The 17,397-nt window shown below is 48.2% G+C and overlaps 1 protein-coding gene across 3 annotated transcripts in view; it reads right to left on the reverse strand.

Moving 5' to 3' along the window:
- SMOX (spermine oxidase) overlaps positions 14,271–17,397 on the reverse strand; it is a 39,081-nt gene continuing 35,954 nt past the window's right edge. The window contains exons 6-8 of one of the 3 annotated variants that reach the window (XM_021077213.1): positions 17,100–17,260; positions 15,206–15,295; positions 14,272–14,749 (exon numbers count right to left, since the gene is read on the reverse strand). In XM_021077213.1, the coding sequence (XP_020932872.1) occupies positions 14,612–14,749; positions 15,206–15,295; positions 17,100–17,260 (389 nt within the window). In that variant the 3' untranslated portion in view covers positions 14,272–14,611. 3 annotated transcript variants of the gene reach the window in all.

The raw sequence follows: 17,397 nt of genomic DNA on the forward strand, positions 1-17,397 counted from the left end.
GGAAGGAGAGCTGGCTAAATAATACCCTGGGGTGTCTGGAGTGGAGGTGTTCTGAAACTGGAAAGGCTAGATGCTAGGGCCAACGTGGACCAGTATTTTGAGCCAAAAGCTTTCACCCTGAACTAGGGAAGTCTGTTTGAAAGATCACCACAATTTCAGCCCCAGTAGTCTTCTCACTGTGGGGGCCATCTGTCAAAGCAAAGGTCAGTGAGGAGGCAGACCCTAGTGTCAGAGGATTGCACACTGGGTTCAGCAGCAGGGGAGGGTGTCTGAGAGGGTTCCTACATGCCAGGGCAGTTAAGCCACAGGTGGTCAGCAGTTGGGATGGAGGAGGGGCCCTTATGAGGGTTCTAGGGGGGCCTTCCCTGTTCTGGATAACAGTGGGCATGGAGGCAGATGGGGTCAGCAGCTTGCCCAGTTAAAGTACTTTCTATAGGCTCACTGAACAATCAGCAAAACTTATCTAATGGTTAAGCCTAAGCTCCTGATTCCTGTACATGGTGCTCTCCGCACACAGCTGCCCACACCTGTACTCTCCACACTAGGGGCTGGAGCCCTCAGAGAGGCTATGCCACAGCAAGGGCATCCAATGACCCAGTTCTAATCATCAATAAAGCACTGAGCTGCTGACCTTGTTCTCAGGACCTGGCAAAGAGTCCGAATGGTCAAGCGGAGTGGAGGGGGTAGCAACAGCCCTTCTAGAGGAGGGAGCCTTTTGCAAGGGATTTTGGGACATCTGGGAGAAATGCCTTCACTGCATCACTCTCTGGGTCCCTGGCTACCCCAGCCAAGCACCACACATCTGACTAGAGACTGTCTCTGAGGTGCATATAAAAAAACAGGGCCATTGTCTGAAGGAGGCCCCTATGAAATGTCAAGGCCACTGGGGAAGCAGAGAAGATTCAGCACCCATAAAAATGGTACCGGGGTTCCTTTACACAGCCCTCACAGGACAGGGCGAGCCTGGAGGGAGTCTGAGTGGGAAGGAGGATGGTCCTGTGAGATGTGACAGAGATAGAACCAAGCTTCCAAGGACACTGGCCTTTGCCCAACTGCCCTCCCCCCAATTCCTTAGAAAGCCTCGTTTCTACTTCCCTCCCAAGGCCTCAGCTCCAGTCCACCCTCCTTCTCTAGCTGGGCTTCTGCCACCCATCTCAAGTGCTTCCCACACTCTTTCCAGGACCTCTGTCCCAGCTTCCCCCAGGGCTGCTTTTGCAAGTCACCTGGGACCTTTCATTTCCCCAGTCTCCTCCCCCTGTCTCTGCTGCAGTCCAGGGGCTGCTCCCTGCTTCCTGAAATATTCCTCTCCCTGCCTGAGCCATGCCCCTGGGATCTTCTGGTCCCCTGACCACATTCTGTCTCTCTGTCTCTTGCCTCTCTATGCCTCTAAGTGTCCCCAGGGTTTTCTTTCTTATCTCAACTTGCCATACAATCTCATCCACTCCAAAATCATCTCAATGACTGCTTGTACATAAATGGCTCCCAAGGGTCCGGCTCTAGCTCCAAATGTGTGTTTTCACCCTCCCCTGCATGATCCCCAGACACCCCAAATACAAGCCCACTGGTCTCCTGCAGAGCCACATCCTCTACTCCATGCAGGCATGACAGGGCCACTGGTGCTGAGGCTTCAGGGCCCTGGAGGCCCTGAGCCTACCCACCCTCTCCACTCCCCATCATCTTCCCAAGACCTCCTTCCAAGACCCCCAGCTCAGAATTAAGCTCTGAGCCATCCTCAGCCTCTCTAGTAGCTCCCACTAAGGGCCATCCTGGCATAGTCCACTGACAGAATCCATAGCTTCACCCCCACGGGGAAGTGGGCTGTCTGTCCCAGGGCTGCTCAGGGCTAGGTGTGAGTATTCTTAAACTCTGGATCAATGGAGTTGGCCCATTGACCCATTCCTGGGAGACCAGCCCAGGACCCACGTGATGGCTGGCTAACATCACCATCTTTGCATGACCTTCCCCCAACCTGGTCCCACCAGTCCCCAAGGGGCTAGAGCCTGTATCCTTCCTTAGCCCAGAGAGCCAGCTGCACCCTGGACTTCTGCAGAAACATCTGCTCCACGCACCCTGCAGCCCATCTACCGCTCCCACCCAGAGCCTCACCTTCCCCTGCCGGCACCACCACAGTCACCAATGCAAGTCAGTCCCTTAGTCTCTCCTGCTCCTGGTGCTGACATGTCCTGGGGAAAGGTTGGGGACCTCAATGACCTGTCACACCCCCAACTCCTCAAAGCCCTCCTGACCCTGTTTCTGTTCCCATCCTGTCATACCCCCAGGGGGTTACATGTTCACTGTCCACTTGGAAAGGAATTTCCTTTTTTTTTCTTATGGTTCCAGTGAAGCACAAAACCAGATGCTTGTAAAGGCTAAACCAGTCCCGCAGCCTCTCAGCTCAGAATAGCTCTCTGGGGGGCCCGGTGGACCAGGTGGTGCTGGGGGTGGGCCTTTGGGGAAGGGGAGCTGCAGGTCTGGCCTGGCGTTCATTCCCTTCCCTTCCCCCAACCAGCCCTTGGTGGGAGCAGGGAAACAAAAAGAATGCTGCATAGGACCCAGGCCTCAAATTGCCTTGTCTGGAGAAGAATGAAGCAGGAATTGCTGGGTGAATTTGGAATCAAGAAGAAATCCAGGGAGATCCCGTTGTGGATCAGCGGAAGTGAATCTGACTAGCATTCATGAGGATGCAGGTTCAATCCCTGATCTGGCTCAGTGAGTTAAGGATCTGGCATTGCCATGAGCTGTGGTGTAAGTGGCAGATGCAGCTCAGATCCCGTGTTGCTGTGGCTATGGCGTAGGCCAGCAGCAACAGCTCTGATTCAACCCCTAGCCTGGGAACCTCCATATGCCATGGGTGGGGTCCTAAAAAGACAAAAAAATAAAAGAAGGAGAAGAAATCCAGGAACTGGGGCCACAACAGGCTGAGCCTTTAGAGTCATGAGCTGGAGGGAAGGAAGCCCTGGAGGAGGACCTCACCCATGACATTCGTGGACAGGAGTTTGCCTGTCCAGGAGTTTGCCATTCATGTGACTCCACCATGCTGTTTACAGCCACCTTTTTCTCTTCTGCCAGAAACCACAGGTGTCTCAGCCCCCATTCCTGAGACAAGATTGAAGGCCACATCTCTAGCAGGCTGGATCAGTTAAAAATACAGCTACAAGTCATAAGGAAGCTGATCAATAGCAGCTTAAACATTGGTCATTATTTTTCTCACTTGACAAGTGGTAAAGCAGATAGTTCCTGGCATTGTCAGTCACACACCTAAGCTCTTTCTATCTTTGCTTCACAATCTCTGATGGGTTGGTTTTTACCTTCTTTGTTGTGTCACTGTGATCAATGGCACCACAACTCACATTCATATTCAAGGCAGAGAAAAAAAGGAGAAGGGTCTGCTTCCTTTTATCAAGATAATAAAATTTGCCCCAAACCACTCTTTCCCAGCACATTTCCACTTAGGTCGTTTAAGGGCCAGAACTGTGTGCCATGACCACCCTGGAGGGGAAACTGGTAAAATAAATAGGATGCAGTGATTGGCTTAGAGCAGAAGTCTGGAACGTGGGCCAAATTTAGCCCACCACCTGACTTTGTAGAGTCTATGAACTAAGAATGGGTTTTACATTTTTAAGCAGTTGGGGAATATTTCATGGAGTTCTCTGGTGGCCTAACGGTTAGGGATTCAGCATTGTCACTGCTGTGGCTTGGGTTCAATCCCTGACCCGAGTACTTCCACATATCGTGGGTGAAGCCAAAAAGAGAGATAGACACTATTTCATGACGGATATAAGAAAGTTACCTCTTGACCCACAAAGCCTAATTTTTTTTTTTAATTGTTGAAAAACGTTGTTGACCCTGCTTTAGGGCAACAGGGATCATTGCCTCCCATTGGGCACACTGCTTTCCTGCACAAAATCAGGACTCTGGTAAGCAGGAGGAAGCAATGGTTTACCCATTGGGCAGGCAGCTCAGTGTCACGTAGGCCAATCACCACATTGCAAGCCGGGGTTAGCTCTCTGATCTGCAAGAGTGTAAGCCAAGAGTTTCCCCTGGAACTAAAAGTTCCCCTGGAGAGTTTCACCAGAAACCTAACGCAAAGAGGTTTTTCAGGAAGCCCTCTACCTCAACGACATTTTCTCAAAGTGACCAAATGTGTGGGATTTGAAAGAAGACTGGTTAAAAAAAAAAAGTGGGACACCACAAAAGCTGTGCCCCCAAAAGGCTTGATGGGGTTTGATTTGCTCAATGAACTTATGCCCAGGCAAGCGGCTAGTCCTCAGGATTATAGGTCTAGAAAATGGAGCTGGTCAGAGTTCCACAGTTACCAGTCTCACCTAAGCACCTAAGGTGACACAGATAGCCTACCTCACTAGGATGTGAAGTTCACAAGCCCAAAACCAACGTGCTCATTTTTAATGGGAACTATAACTCACCACAAAAGCCAACATCATCATGATGATAAACGAACATGACAGGAAGCCAGGCTGTGTTCTGAAAGCCATTTAGTGAGTTCAGAGGCAAAGCCAGGAAGTTAAAGGGAAAGGTCACTTATTTAGTGCACCAACCATGGGGGTCAGTCCCCAGGCCAGGGTTCCACCTCCCAGTGCATTCTGCCTGTTTCCATCATACATCCCTCTCCATCCTCCCATTTCATGCTTCACTCCCAGTCTTTTGTCTTACTCTCTGCATTTAAGTTCACTTTGTCTCTAATTTCATTTATCATGGGTCCATTTCAGACTGGAAACCTCAGAGGCCAGTCCTCCAAACTCTTAGGGAATATCTCATAGTCACCCTAGTAGGCAAGCCTACAAGAGCCAGATACCTGGGCCTCTTACAGATTGGGCAGTTGGTGTTCCTCCAACCCCAGGTATGAACTGCACCTGCTCAGATGGGGCCCAGGTGACCTCTGATATTTCAACCAGCCAGTACCCTTCAACCGATAACAAATGGCCGGGCGATGGTCACTGACCAATGCATGCATTTTATATTTACTGAGTACGTACTTTGTGCCCAGTAGGTGGGGATACATTCATGGAAAATAAAAATGTGTAGCCTCCATGGAGTTCTAATTTCAGGAGAAACAGAAGTAATGGGTAATAACATAAACAAAATATATAGTAGATGGTGATAAGCAACTAAATGGGAAAAGAGAACAGGGAGTGTTGAGGATGGGGGACACTGCACTTTTACACTGAGAACCCAGGGGAGTTCTCAGATAAAAGGTGATGTGTGAGGAAAGGCCTGAGGTGGTAATGAAGTAAACCATGCAGATCGCTGGGGAAAAGCATTCCAGGCAGAGGGAACAGCAGGTGCAAAGTCTTAACATAGGAGGAGACCTGGAGTGTTCAGATTAGCCAAGTGGGCAGTGTAGCCAGAGCAAATCAGGCCAAGGAGAGAAGTGGGAAATGGAGGTGCCAGGCATAGTAGGGGACAAGCCTGGCTCTCCCTCCAAGTCAAGTGGCACCTTAATGAGGGTTTGAGAAAAAGTGACAGGCTCTGACTTAGGGTGAACAGGTCACTCTGGCTGTTGTGTTGAAATCAAAAATAAAAACAAAACACAAAGAGACCACTTAGATCCCTGGCCTCATTCAGTGGGTTAAGGATCTGGCATTGACATGAGCTGTGGAGTAGATCGCAGCTTGGATTTGGCATTGCTGTGGCTGTGCTGTAGGCAGGCAGCTGTAGCTCTGATACAGCCCCTAGCCTGGGAACCTCCATATGCCTTGGGTGCAGCCCTAAAAAAGAAAAAAAAAAAATAGACCAATTAGAGAGTAGTGACTGCAACAGTCCAAGCAAAAGTCAGTGGGTCCTGGCCTGAGTGCAGGTGACTGATGGAAAGAGGGAGACTCTGGAGGTGGCCTTTCCATGTGCTGCACCCACGCCTGGTGTGCCATCCCAAGCTACCGTCTAGTCTTGCCTCCCTTATTAGGAGCCCACAGCACCTCAGGAAATTTCTTTTAAAATCAAGGACAGACACTTCCAACTTAAGTGACATCCTATCTGGTCCATTATAAGACCCCCCCCCTCCTTAAAATACCAATAAAGACGTAAAAAGGGGTATAGACATTCAAGACAGGTCTGAAAAGGAAAGGCATCGGTCAACCATGTGCAAACAGTGGGGACTCCAGAGCTGAGCAAGCAGAATTAAAAGGCCGGCCAGGGTTCTACCCCTCTGCATCAAGGCACTGCTGGCTGGGGGTGGGTAAGGAAAAGGCTCTACCCTCTCTGCCACACAGTCCCCCGCTGCCCACTCCTGACCCCAAGAAGAGCACAGTCATCGAACCCCCAGCCGCTGTGCTACTGCCCAAGAACTGCTGTCCAAGCAGCAGAGGACACAGTAGTGACCCCCTCCCCCATCTTCCTGATTCCCTGCAGGAACTTTCTACGTTCAGCAAGGACTTCAAGACTGGCTTATGGGTCTGGGTCAGAAGGGATCCGAGGGTAGAACAGAATGTTGTAGCTTCTCAGCGTTCCATCTGGTGGATGAGGACTAGTAGCAGCTCCATCTGGTGGAAGAGGACTAGCAGCAGCCCTCACTTTTTAGAACAAAGTTCTTCTTCAGCTGAGAACTGGTCAGTGGTGGATAGATTTTTTTGCTCAGTTGAACGGAACTTAAAAAAAAAAAAAAAACTGCCTCTGGCTTCTGTCCTTCCAGCTCCTTGAGCCAGAGTTGAGCCATGAAATGAATCCTCTGGGCATCTGAGTCCCTGGGCCTATTCCTGCCAGGCCCACTCTTGCAGCCTGGGTGGCTTCCCAGTCTATGGGCCAGTGCTCCCTCTATCACCCACCAGTGCCTAGAAATATCCCTCTTGAGCTGGATGACTTTCCCCATAGAGAGGTGTATCAGTCAGCTATTGCCATAGTAATGCTGCACAACAAGCCACCCCTAGATTCATTTGCTTTTCTTGCTTATGTGTCTGTCTGCAGGTCCCAGGTTTGGTTCCAGGTTTCTATAGGCTCAGATCTAGTCTCCTTTTCTCCACATTCTCCCTGAAACATCAGCAATCAGGGGCCTGTTGTCATGACAAATGGCAAGAACATGAGACACCAAACCCAACTGTGTACACACGTTGGAAGCGTCTGCTCCTATCATATCACGTCTGTTTACATTCTGTTGGCCAAAACAAGTCAGATGGCCAAACCTAAAGTCAATGGGGTAGGAAAAGATACTCTGCTCCCAGAGGAAGAGGGAAGTGATGGAATATTTGCTGAATAATCCTTAATCCTGAATATTTGCTGAAAAAACCCAGGGAGCTGGGTTAGGACTTTGACGCATGCATTTGAAAGGACACAGCGCAGTCCATGACAACCTCTTGAGAGGAGATGCAAGGTCACATGGCAAAGCAGAGAGAAGTGAAGAACTGAGGTCGCTTCTGCCATTACCAACCACAAATGGCAACACCAATCTAGCTTTTGCTTTAAGCTAGAACAAGCCCTATAAAAAGGAACCATGGAGTTCCCGTCGTGGCGCAGTGGTTAATGAATCTGACTAGGAACCATGAGGTTGCAGGTTCGGTCCCTGGCCTTGCTCAGTGGGTTAACGATCCGGCGTTGCCGTGAGCTGTGGTGTAGGTTGCAGACGCGGCTCGGATCCCGCGTTGCTGTGGCTCTGCCGTAGGCCGGTGGCTACAGCTCCGATTCAACCCCTATCCTGGGAACCTCCATATGCCGCGGGAGCGGCCCAAGAAATAGCAAAAAAGACAAAAAAAAAAAAAAAAAAGGAACCAGGGCTCCCTGGAGAAATGGTTGTTTTGATGACAGAGGAGGAAATATACAAGATGAGCCTTGAGCATCTTATAGTTCCAGAAAGTAAGGAAATCTTCAAAAAAGAAAAAAAGAAAAAAACCCATACACATTGATAGGGGTTATATCAAAAGGACATAGGAGCAAACTGAAAGAGCTCCCAGGGACCAAAGTTGGAATAACTGAACAACAAAATAAAATGGTATTAGATTATAATCCAAAGTGTAAAATAAATATCCACAAATCAAGGAGTCCTTGTTGTGACTCAGCAGAAACGAGCATCCATGAGGATACAGGTTTGATCTCTGGCTTTGCTCAGTGGGTTAAGGATCTGGCATTGCCATGAGATGTGGTATAGGCAGCAGATGTGGCTTGGATCTGATGTTGCTATAGCTGTGGTATAGGCTCGCAGCTGCAGCTCCAATTCAACCCCTAGCCTGGGAACTTCCATATGCCACAAATGTGGCCCTCCCCCTAAAAAAATTCGTAACTCCATTCTGATATAATTTATCCTGATTGAACAAATTAATAAATGTAGGAGGGGGAGGGAAGAGAAAGGACAATTTGCCTGTGCAGAAGAATTGCAAATAAGTTATGTGGAAACTCTAAAGGAGCAAAGCGTAATCCCCACTCCTTACGTGTGGGCTGCAAAGTGACTTCCTTCCAAAGAAGACAGCGGGGATGGGGGGTGGGGGAAGGTGAATAACTTTACAGTGCAGAAACCTGACAAAGGCCATTTCAGCAAAGGTCATATGATGAGATGAAAACGGCACTTCAATTCTGTGGTTTTCTTCCTAAAAACCTCTAATCTCAGTTTAGTCATAAGAAAAACATCAGAAAAACTTCAATAGAGTGACACCTTACTATATACCTGACTACTCTCCTCAAAACTGTTAAGATCATCAAAGACAAGGAGAGTCTGAGAAAACATCCCAACCAAGAGGAACATGATGGCTAAATGTAACATGGTATCGTGGATGGAATTCTGAAACAGAAAAAGACATTAGGTGAAAACTAAGGAAAGATGAATAAACTATGGATTTTGATTAGTAATTACATACCAATATTGGTTAATTGGTTATAACAAGTGTACCATATTAATGTAAGATGCTAATAACAGGGAAAGGGGGCAGGGACTATATACTTGCTTTTTCTGTAAGTCTAAACTGTTCTTATAAAAGTCTATTGATACAAGAGTTCCCATTGTGGCTCAGTGGAAACGAATCTGACTAGGATCCAGGAGGACGCAGGTTTGATCCCTGGCCTCACTCAGTGGGTTAAGGATACGACATTGCCGTGAGTTGTGGTGTAGGTCAGCAGCTGCAGCTCCAATTTGACCCCTAGCCTAGGAACCTCCATATGCTGTGGGTGCCGCCCAAAAAAGACAAGAAAGGAAGGAAGGAAGGAAGGAAGGAAGGAAGGAAGGAAGGAAAGAAAGAAAGAAAAGAAGTCTATTGATACAACAACAAAAAAAAAGCTGATAGAGTTATAGCTGGACACTTCAGCTTTTCTCTCAACAATTAATAGAACTAGACAGAAAATCAGCAACGATATAGAGGAAATCAACACCACCATCCAGCAACAGTATCTAATCAACACCTGTAGAACACTCCACCCAACAACAGCCAAATACACATCCTTTGCAAGCACCATAGATCATATACCAAGATAGACCATATCCTGGGCCATAAAATAAACATCAAAAAATTTAAAAAAAAAAAGAAATCATACAGTCAAGATTTACTTGGGGGATAAAATAAGTTTGTATTTCTTATTTATTTAGTAAAATTATTAAAGCATAATTAAAACTTTCTAGCACAGAAGCTGGCATATAAAGATGAACAAAAGAAGGAATGAGGAGTTCCCGTCGTGGCGCAGTGGTTAACGAATCTGACTAGGAACCATGAGGTTGCGGGTTCGATCCCTGCCCTTGCTCAGTGGGTTAACGATCCGGTGTTGCCGTGAGCTGTGGTGTAGGTTGGAGACGTGGCTTGGATCCCGCGTTGCTGTGGCTCTGGCGTAGGCCGGCGGCTACAGCTCTGATTGGACTCCTAGCCTGGGAACCTCCATATGCCGTGGGAGCGGCCGAAGAAATAGCAAAAAGACCAAAAAAAAAAAAAAAAAAAAAAAAAAAGAAGGAATGAGTAAATGAATGAATGGAAGAGAAAATGTCTCCTCTTGAAGGCCAATAAGGCCTCTTTTTACAAAAGATTAAGAATGAAAAATAAATAATACTCTAGAATAAGTTGTAATATTACTTTATTAAAATGTTAAACATTAATTAAAGGTACTTTTTATGATATATTGAAATTTTTTAATTCAGAAAATTCAGAGAATCCAGAACACAGATGGTCTCTGCACAAGAAGGAAGCATGCCCACATGGCCAGCAGATGGCACCAGAGGATGTGGTTTAGCCCATGAGGTTGTCTTTCCACAGACCTAGAATCCTCCCCTCTCCCAGCCACGGAAAGGGAACACAAACCTAGTCCTTCCAGTGTCTGCCTCTGCAGCTGGAGGAACCCCACCAACCACTGCCAGGGTGAGGATAGTGAGGATGCAGAGAGAGCAAGTGTAGACAATACTAGTGTGAGAGGCAAGGAAAGATGGGAATTAGATGAGGGCTGGTGATGGCTAAGACATAAGGACACTGAAAGGCAGGTGGGAAGGATGGAGTAGAGAGAATGGGGGTAGGAAAGGACGAGCAGGGTCCTGGAGTTTGGGGCATGGGATGCACAAGTGGTGTTGAGTCTGGGGAAGGTCTAAAATGATGGGCATGCAGGCTGGTAGTTTGTAGATTTGCCAAGGAAGTTGCCTCCAGGTGGCTTCTATTTTGTCTGTGAAGCAGGAGACCATGTGGCCTGTTGACAGTTGGTGGAGAAGCAGAAGTGTCAGAGTTGAAGGAGAGCTGAGCAGGGAAGCCCAGCTGGATTGCTGGCCAGCATGGGGTGGGGCGGGGTCTGGGGGGTAACCACGCAGCTCAGCTTCTTCACTGACTTGCTCATTCATTCCGCAAAGATTCATTGATAACCTATGACACTAGGCACTATTTTGGACACCATAACCTACATTCTGTGTGCGTGTGTCTCTTATGAGGATTCAGGTTCAATTCCTGGCCTCACTCAGTGGGTCCCGTGTTGCCACAACTGTAGCATAGGTCACAGATGAGTCTCAGATCCCATGTTGCTATGGCTGTGACACAGGCCAGCGGTTGCAGCTTGTTTGACCCCTAGCCTGGGAACTTCCATATGCTGCAAGTGCAGCCATAAAAAGGAAAAAAAACTAACCCAAACTAAGCAAGGGGGAAAGTAATGGCTCATGTAGCTGGATAGGGCCCTGAAATAGCATACAAGTGGGAAGCAGGAGCTATGAGGCATCAGGTCTTGATCATGGCCTTTAACTGGGCGTGGACAGATGCTGTGTGAGTCCATGTGCTCCCTACATGAGAAGGGGAGCTGACAAGTCCAAGACAAAAGGAGTAAGTAACAGGTTCTGCAGTGAAATGAGGAGGAACACCCAATCCAACAGGTCAAAAATGCTTTCAAGAATGGAGCTCCCTGAGATAAGATATGCCTGACATTTGGGTTTTTTTTATTTGTTTCAGCTGCACCCCTGGCAAATGGAAGTCCCCAGGCCAGGAAGAAAATCTGAGCCACTACAGAGACAACACTGGATCCCCTAACAGAGAGCCAGGGATTGAACACTCCTGCAAAATTGGTGTTCAACAACCACCGCTACAGTCACGGGAGGCAAGAGCTAGCTTTCATATCCATCATCTCCAGGTGAACGAAGCAGGGCTGTGACCAACCCTCCGTTTCTTTTATGCAATACCTAACGTGAGCTTAGATGTCCTGGATGCCACCTTAGCAGGGCCACAACTCCTCCTGTTTGTTGAGATTTGATTATCCTACACAAATTAAGAGTAGCCTAGACAAACACCCCAGCCGGTCATTATGAGAACACATGGCTTCATGCAACTCTACCATTATGTTGGGCAGACCAGTAATTAGACAGGCAGTTCTCTAGAAGTGAACCAGCAGCCCACCTCACTCTGCACTTTGGGATCACCCTTGGGTTCAACTGGACAGGCCCGGGCAAATCAGGGTGATGTAACCCAGGAGTGCTTCACTCCTCCCTTTGCTGTGGTGAGGCAGGCATCCCAAAGTGACCTTCATGAAGTGGGAGCTAATACTGCTCACCTGTTCTAGAGCAGCAAACATGGAAAGCGACAGTACCTGCCAAGTACCAGGGCTCCTTGAAGGAACATACCTGAAGCTTCCATAAAACCACAACCATGCCCGTGGATTCACTGATGCCCACAGCACAAGAAACCATGCAACCAATTCTACCTAGACTCCAGTGCCAGGAAAAGAAGCTTACTCTGGAGTGACCTCCCATAGGTGGCAGGAATTGTATAGCAGGTGCTGGCATGGGTGTTAGCCTTAGCATGCCATATCAGATACCTCTGATAGAGCCCTCTGAGTCTCAGTCGATGCCACAGCTATTTCAGAAACCTAGTTACAGCAAGGACCTCATCCTGTGTCCCTGGTACATCTAGTCTTTGGTACCTATTTCTATAGGCATATGCATTTGGTTCTTCTGAATGTATACCCACGAGTGGGGATGCTGGCAGGCACACGGGCAGCTTGGTAGGGTTCTGCCACACAGTCTCCCAGGGTAGCTATACGCAGCTCTACTTTCTCCAGTAATGGCCTCAGGTTGGGGGGGGCGTGGTTTGATGTTTTGTTTTTTATGGCACCAGCCTCTTCCTCTAATCACACAATAACTAGAATAAGCCTGCTGTAGCACCCAACAGACCTTGGATCAAGTCTCTGCATCATCACCTACTTAGGCACATTTCTTAACTCTCAACTCTCAGAGGTTTGGTTTCCCCACTGGGATGCATCACCCTCCCCAGCCTGAGCTGCATCCACGTCAAATTAAGAGACTCTGCACCCAGCCTTTATGACAACCCTCCTGACTGTCATAAATGCCCACACCTAAAGCTCCCCAACATGCAATTGTCAAATAAACATTTCTGGTCCTTCACCCTCATAGAGTTCTTTAAAATTCCTACACCTGTGATCCAGAGACTCTGCATATCACTTTCATTCCCCTTACTTATGTGACAGGCCACTTCTGTCCGTCCCACCACAGTTAGTGGGGAAAATCCAGCACATGCAGAGGGTCCAAGCTGGATCAGTGCCTCCAAAGGCAAAAGTTACTAAAAGGTGCTTCCTGCAAAGTAACTGGTCAGGAAGGAGACAGACACTCTGACTAAAAGTAAGATCCAAATTTACATTGTCTAAGTATTGTTATGGACAGATCTCCAAGATACACTGTTAACTAAAACAAGCAAAATGCATGACAGGATGAATACTTTGTCACTTTTGTATAAAAAGGAGAGAAGGGTATATATGTATAGTGATTTATCTAGAAATGGACACGCAAAGTACTAATAACACAGGGAATGGCAATGGTACTGGGGCGGATGTTGGAGGAGATGGCTCAGTGTATCCTTTTAAGATTTTTGAGCTTGAACTACACTGATAATACTCGATTCAAAAATTTTTAAATGTAATATATATACTCACAATTCTTTCAAGTTACACATCAGGTGAATATGAATCCCGGACATAAACTCCATGAGGATGACGGGGCATGCAGATGGGTGTAGGGAGGGTGTAGGGCTATGCCTACGTGTGGGCATCTCCAGCGCAGCCTGAGGTGAGCGGGGAGAGGATGGAAAGTCTTACCAAGGGCAGTGCCCTAAATTTCTGAGGAGGGGGCCCAACCTAAGTTAGACCAGGGGGCACACCTGGCTCTTCATCACTTTCTCCACCACCCAACACCTCGACGCTACAGAATTCAAGCCCTATCACTAGAAATCTGGAGTAAGAAAATGACTACATGTTCTTTCAGGTTTTACGCGCACGCGCGTGTGTGTATGTGTGTGTGTAGGTATAGTTGTGTACAGGTGTAAGGGTGTGGAGTGGTATATCTGTGTGGGAGTGATGTGTGTGTGTGTGGGTATATAAGGGGTGTATCTGTGTGTGTTCACTCAGGAAAAAAAAAAAAAAAAGCTGGAGGTATCCACCTTCCCAGAAGTCAAGAGCAGCCACCCCAAGAGCCAGACCAGGGCCCTGTGGCCAAGTGACACTGTTAATAATTAACACAGCAGAGCCTGGCAGGGAGCAACAGCAGGTGTCCCCTCTCATAAAACTCACCTTCACTCCATGTGGCCATATCACCCACTGAGGCTCTGAGAAATCCGGTAAATGGCCAGCAGGCAGACTCAGGCCTGTCCTGAAGGAGCTGGGGCTGGGCAGGGAGGGGCCCTTACCCCTGAGGGGTCTCACCAGCAGGAAGGAAACAACTACAGACAGACTGGGATGAGAAAATGCCCATTCAGTAAAGGCAGGCACCTTCCCCTGTGGGGGTACAGCCAGACCACAGCTCCCCCTACCATCCCCTCCCTCAAAGAGGATGACACACACACACATACACATACCCCACTGAGAAAAATGGAAGAGAGAAGCTGAGGAGCATAGGAAGGGCAAGCCTCTTTTATTATCCCAAAATGCAAAGTATTGAAGGCACTTACAATAACAAGGCCAGAGATGAGGGGAGGCATGGGGGGAGGTCAGAGGTCAGAGCACAGAGGTAAATCAATGGACCCCACCTTGGTCACCACCCAGCACGGAGAAAAGGAAAAGCTACAGGGCCAGGTCTGAAGCCAGTCAGGTGTCTAGCTCTACAAAAGATACAAATCCATTCTACAGAGGATTAGGAAACGAGGCATACACAGCAGCAAGGGGCAGGGCTGGCAGTCACGAGTTAGTGGTTCTTTAAGGAACACGCTCGGCAGCAAGGAGGCCTTCAGGTCCCCTGCTGGAAGAGGTCTTGGTACATCTCAATGAGACGGGCAGCCTCACGCTGGCCAGAAAGCAGAGCACCATGGGTGGTGGAATAGTACTTGCGGTGGGTGGCCTCACCCGAGAACAGCACCTGCATGGGCTGGGCAGGGGGACAGGGAAGTGAAGGTGGAGGAGCAAGAAAGGCTACCTGTCTGCCCCAGAACCCCCCCCCCCGATCCATACTACAAGTCAGAGAGGAATGAGCAACCATCTTGAGATGCAGGTTTTGCTGTTTCCACAGGATGAGGAGTTGCCCATCCCACCTGCCCGTCTTCCCCTGCTTCTTCCCCAAACATCCAGGCCTCCATCCATTCTGCTCTGAGGCTTTTATGAGTCCTGGCTACACAGTTTCAGAGACTCACTGTGCCTCTTACTAGTGAACTCAGGGAATGACATAACCTCCCTAAGCCTTGATTTCTTCATCTGCAAAATGGCCTTATACCATCCATCTACTTCTTAGGGTGGTTGTAAGGATCAAGTGAAATAACATATCTAAAGCACTTAGAACCTGAAAGAATATAAGCACTCGATACAGTTAGGCAGTAATTTAACAAACCTTTATAGAGCCCCTATTAGGTTCCAGGGACTGTTCTGGGCACTTGGAAGATAAAAGGAGACCAGGCAGCTGCTTTGAGGAGCTTCCTTGCTGGTGGGGAAGCCAGACACGAAATCCAATTACTAAATGGCATCATATGTGACATGATGGGTGTTTGGGCGAGAGGCTGAGAGCCCAGAAAAGAAGCCCATTGCCAAGCAGAATCACACAAAGCTTCCCAGAGGACAGGACCTTTGGGTTTCTTCTTGGAATATGCTGGATAAACAGGTAAAGGACGTTTCAGGAAGAAAGGGAAATGGGAGCAAAAATGCACCAAAGCAGGCCTTGCCTAGGAGACAGTGAGAATTTTGGTACAGTCAGGGCCTCAAGAAAGCAGGCTGTCTAGGTGGGGTCCCAGCAAAATACGGATGCCTGCTTTCTGAGCTTGAGTTTGGAATTTATTCCAGTACATCTCAAACTGAATGTGCAAAGGTACCCGCTAGGGACCCAGGCAGAATGCAGTTTTTAATTCAGCAAGTCTGGGTGGGCTGAGATCTCCATTTCTAACATGCTTCCACCTGATGCTGGTGCTGCTGGTCCATGGACCACCCACCTTGAGTAGTGAGGTTTTAACCTACCAACAAGGAACCTGCAGAGGTGGTTAAACTGAAAGTGGGGCACATGTTGTGGCAGAGGGCAAGCTGCCTCCTCCCACATCCATTCTCTTTCTCCTCAGTAACAGAAGTCCTGACTTTTCACTGGGCCCACTCCCATCCAGCTGGTGGAGTCATGTGATTATGTTCTAGCCAATCAGCATTGTTGCTGAGAGACACTGACTCAGCCCAGGGGTTCACCTCTTTTACCCAGGAACCTGTCACAGACATGAGAGCAAGAGCAGCAGCCTCCACAGCCCTCTTGGACCACAGGGTGGCCTGGAAGATGGAGCCACGGCTAATGACACGGGGCCCCGATACCTACCTCTGGATTTTCCTTTTCTGTGACAGAAGGAAACTTCCGTCTTGTTTAAACCACAGTTTGTTTTGTTTTGCTTTTTGTTACATGCACTAGTCCTAAGTGATGCAGGTGACAAGAGATGGTGTGCTTTTCAGGAAGATGGCTGTAGCGGCAGGGAAGGCCTTTTCCTCTCTGCCCCGGAGCACCGCCAGGGCAAGCACAACACACATTGGTTGACTGCAATCTTCTTCACCAATTACATCAAAGAATTATTTTAAATATAATTCTGTTGGGGTTTTAACATTTATTGTATGTGTCTGTTTGGTGGGGGAAACTCAAAATCTACTTTATGGGAGAAGTACATTATAGATAATTTCTTTTTGATTCACTATTTTTTCTATATATTATTATATAGTTGATATAATTTGGGGGTGGGTCCATATTCTCAGTCTTATTTTCTACAACATACAGGGGAAAATAAATAAAATATACTGGGTCAGTGCTGACCAAAAGAACTTTCCACGATGACAGAAATGCTCTATAGTGACACACTCTAAAGTGGTACCACAAGCAACAAGTGGCTCTCAAACTTGACACGTGACTAGTGCAGCTAAAGAACAAAATGTCATATTTATGACTTTAAATTTTAGTTAAATTACATGTGACTAATGGCTACCATATTGGACAGCACAGCATTAAATGGCTCCTTTTTTATAACCTCAGGAAAGTATGTGATACACCTCAATTTGATTCCATTTGTTCTCCCCGATGTAAGGGCACATTTTCCTGTTTCCTCTTCTGTTATGGGAGCTGCTCCATCTATCTTGCCTTGGCCCTCCCAAGGGGACACTCCCCTCCCTCTCCGCCCCCTGGACAAAGCACACATACAAAATACCCTTCCTCACCCGCCACAGATCCCATCAGCCTGCACCCCTTATGCACCCAGCACACCCACACTCACCGCTGTCTTGGAGCTCTCAGTGTACGGCAGGGGCTTGGCCAGCTTCTCCACATCGGCCCCACTTGAGCCCACCTGTGTGTACGAATAGGAGCCCCGGAAGTAGGGATTGCTGCCCCAGGCCGAGCGCAGGATTCGCCGAGGCTTTGGAATGTTGGGATTCCCTATTGGGGAGAGAGAAAAGCCAAGGGGACGAGGGTCAGAAATGGTTGCACCCAGAAGACACCCCTGAGCAGACAACTCTCACTCTACCTCCAGGGCTCCAAGAAGGCCAGGCTGCTATGAGGAGGCCTGGAGGAGG

This window comes from Sus scrofa, chromosome 17 (genome assembly GCF_000003025.6).
Source record: "Sus scrofa isolate TJ Tabasco breed Duroc chromosome 17, Sscrofa11.1, whole genome shotgun sequence".
Classification (NCBI taxonomy): domain Eukaryota; kingdom Metazoa; phylum Chordata; class Mammalia; order Artiodactyla; family Suidae; genus Sus; species Sus scrofa.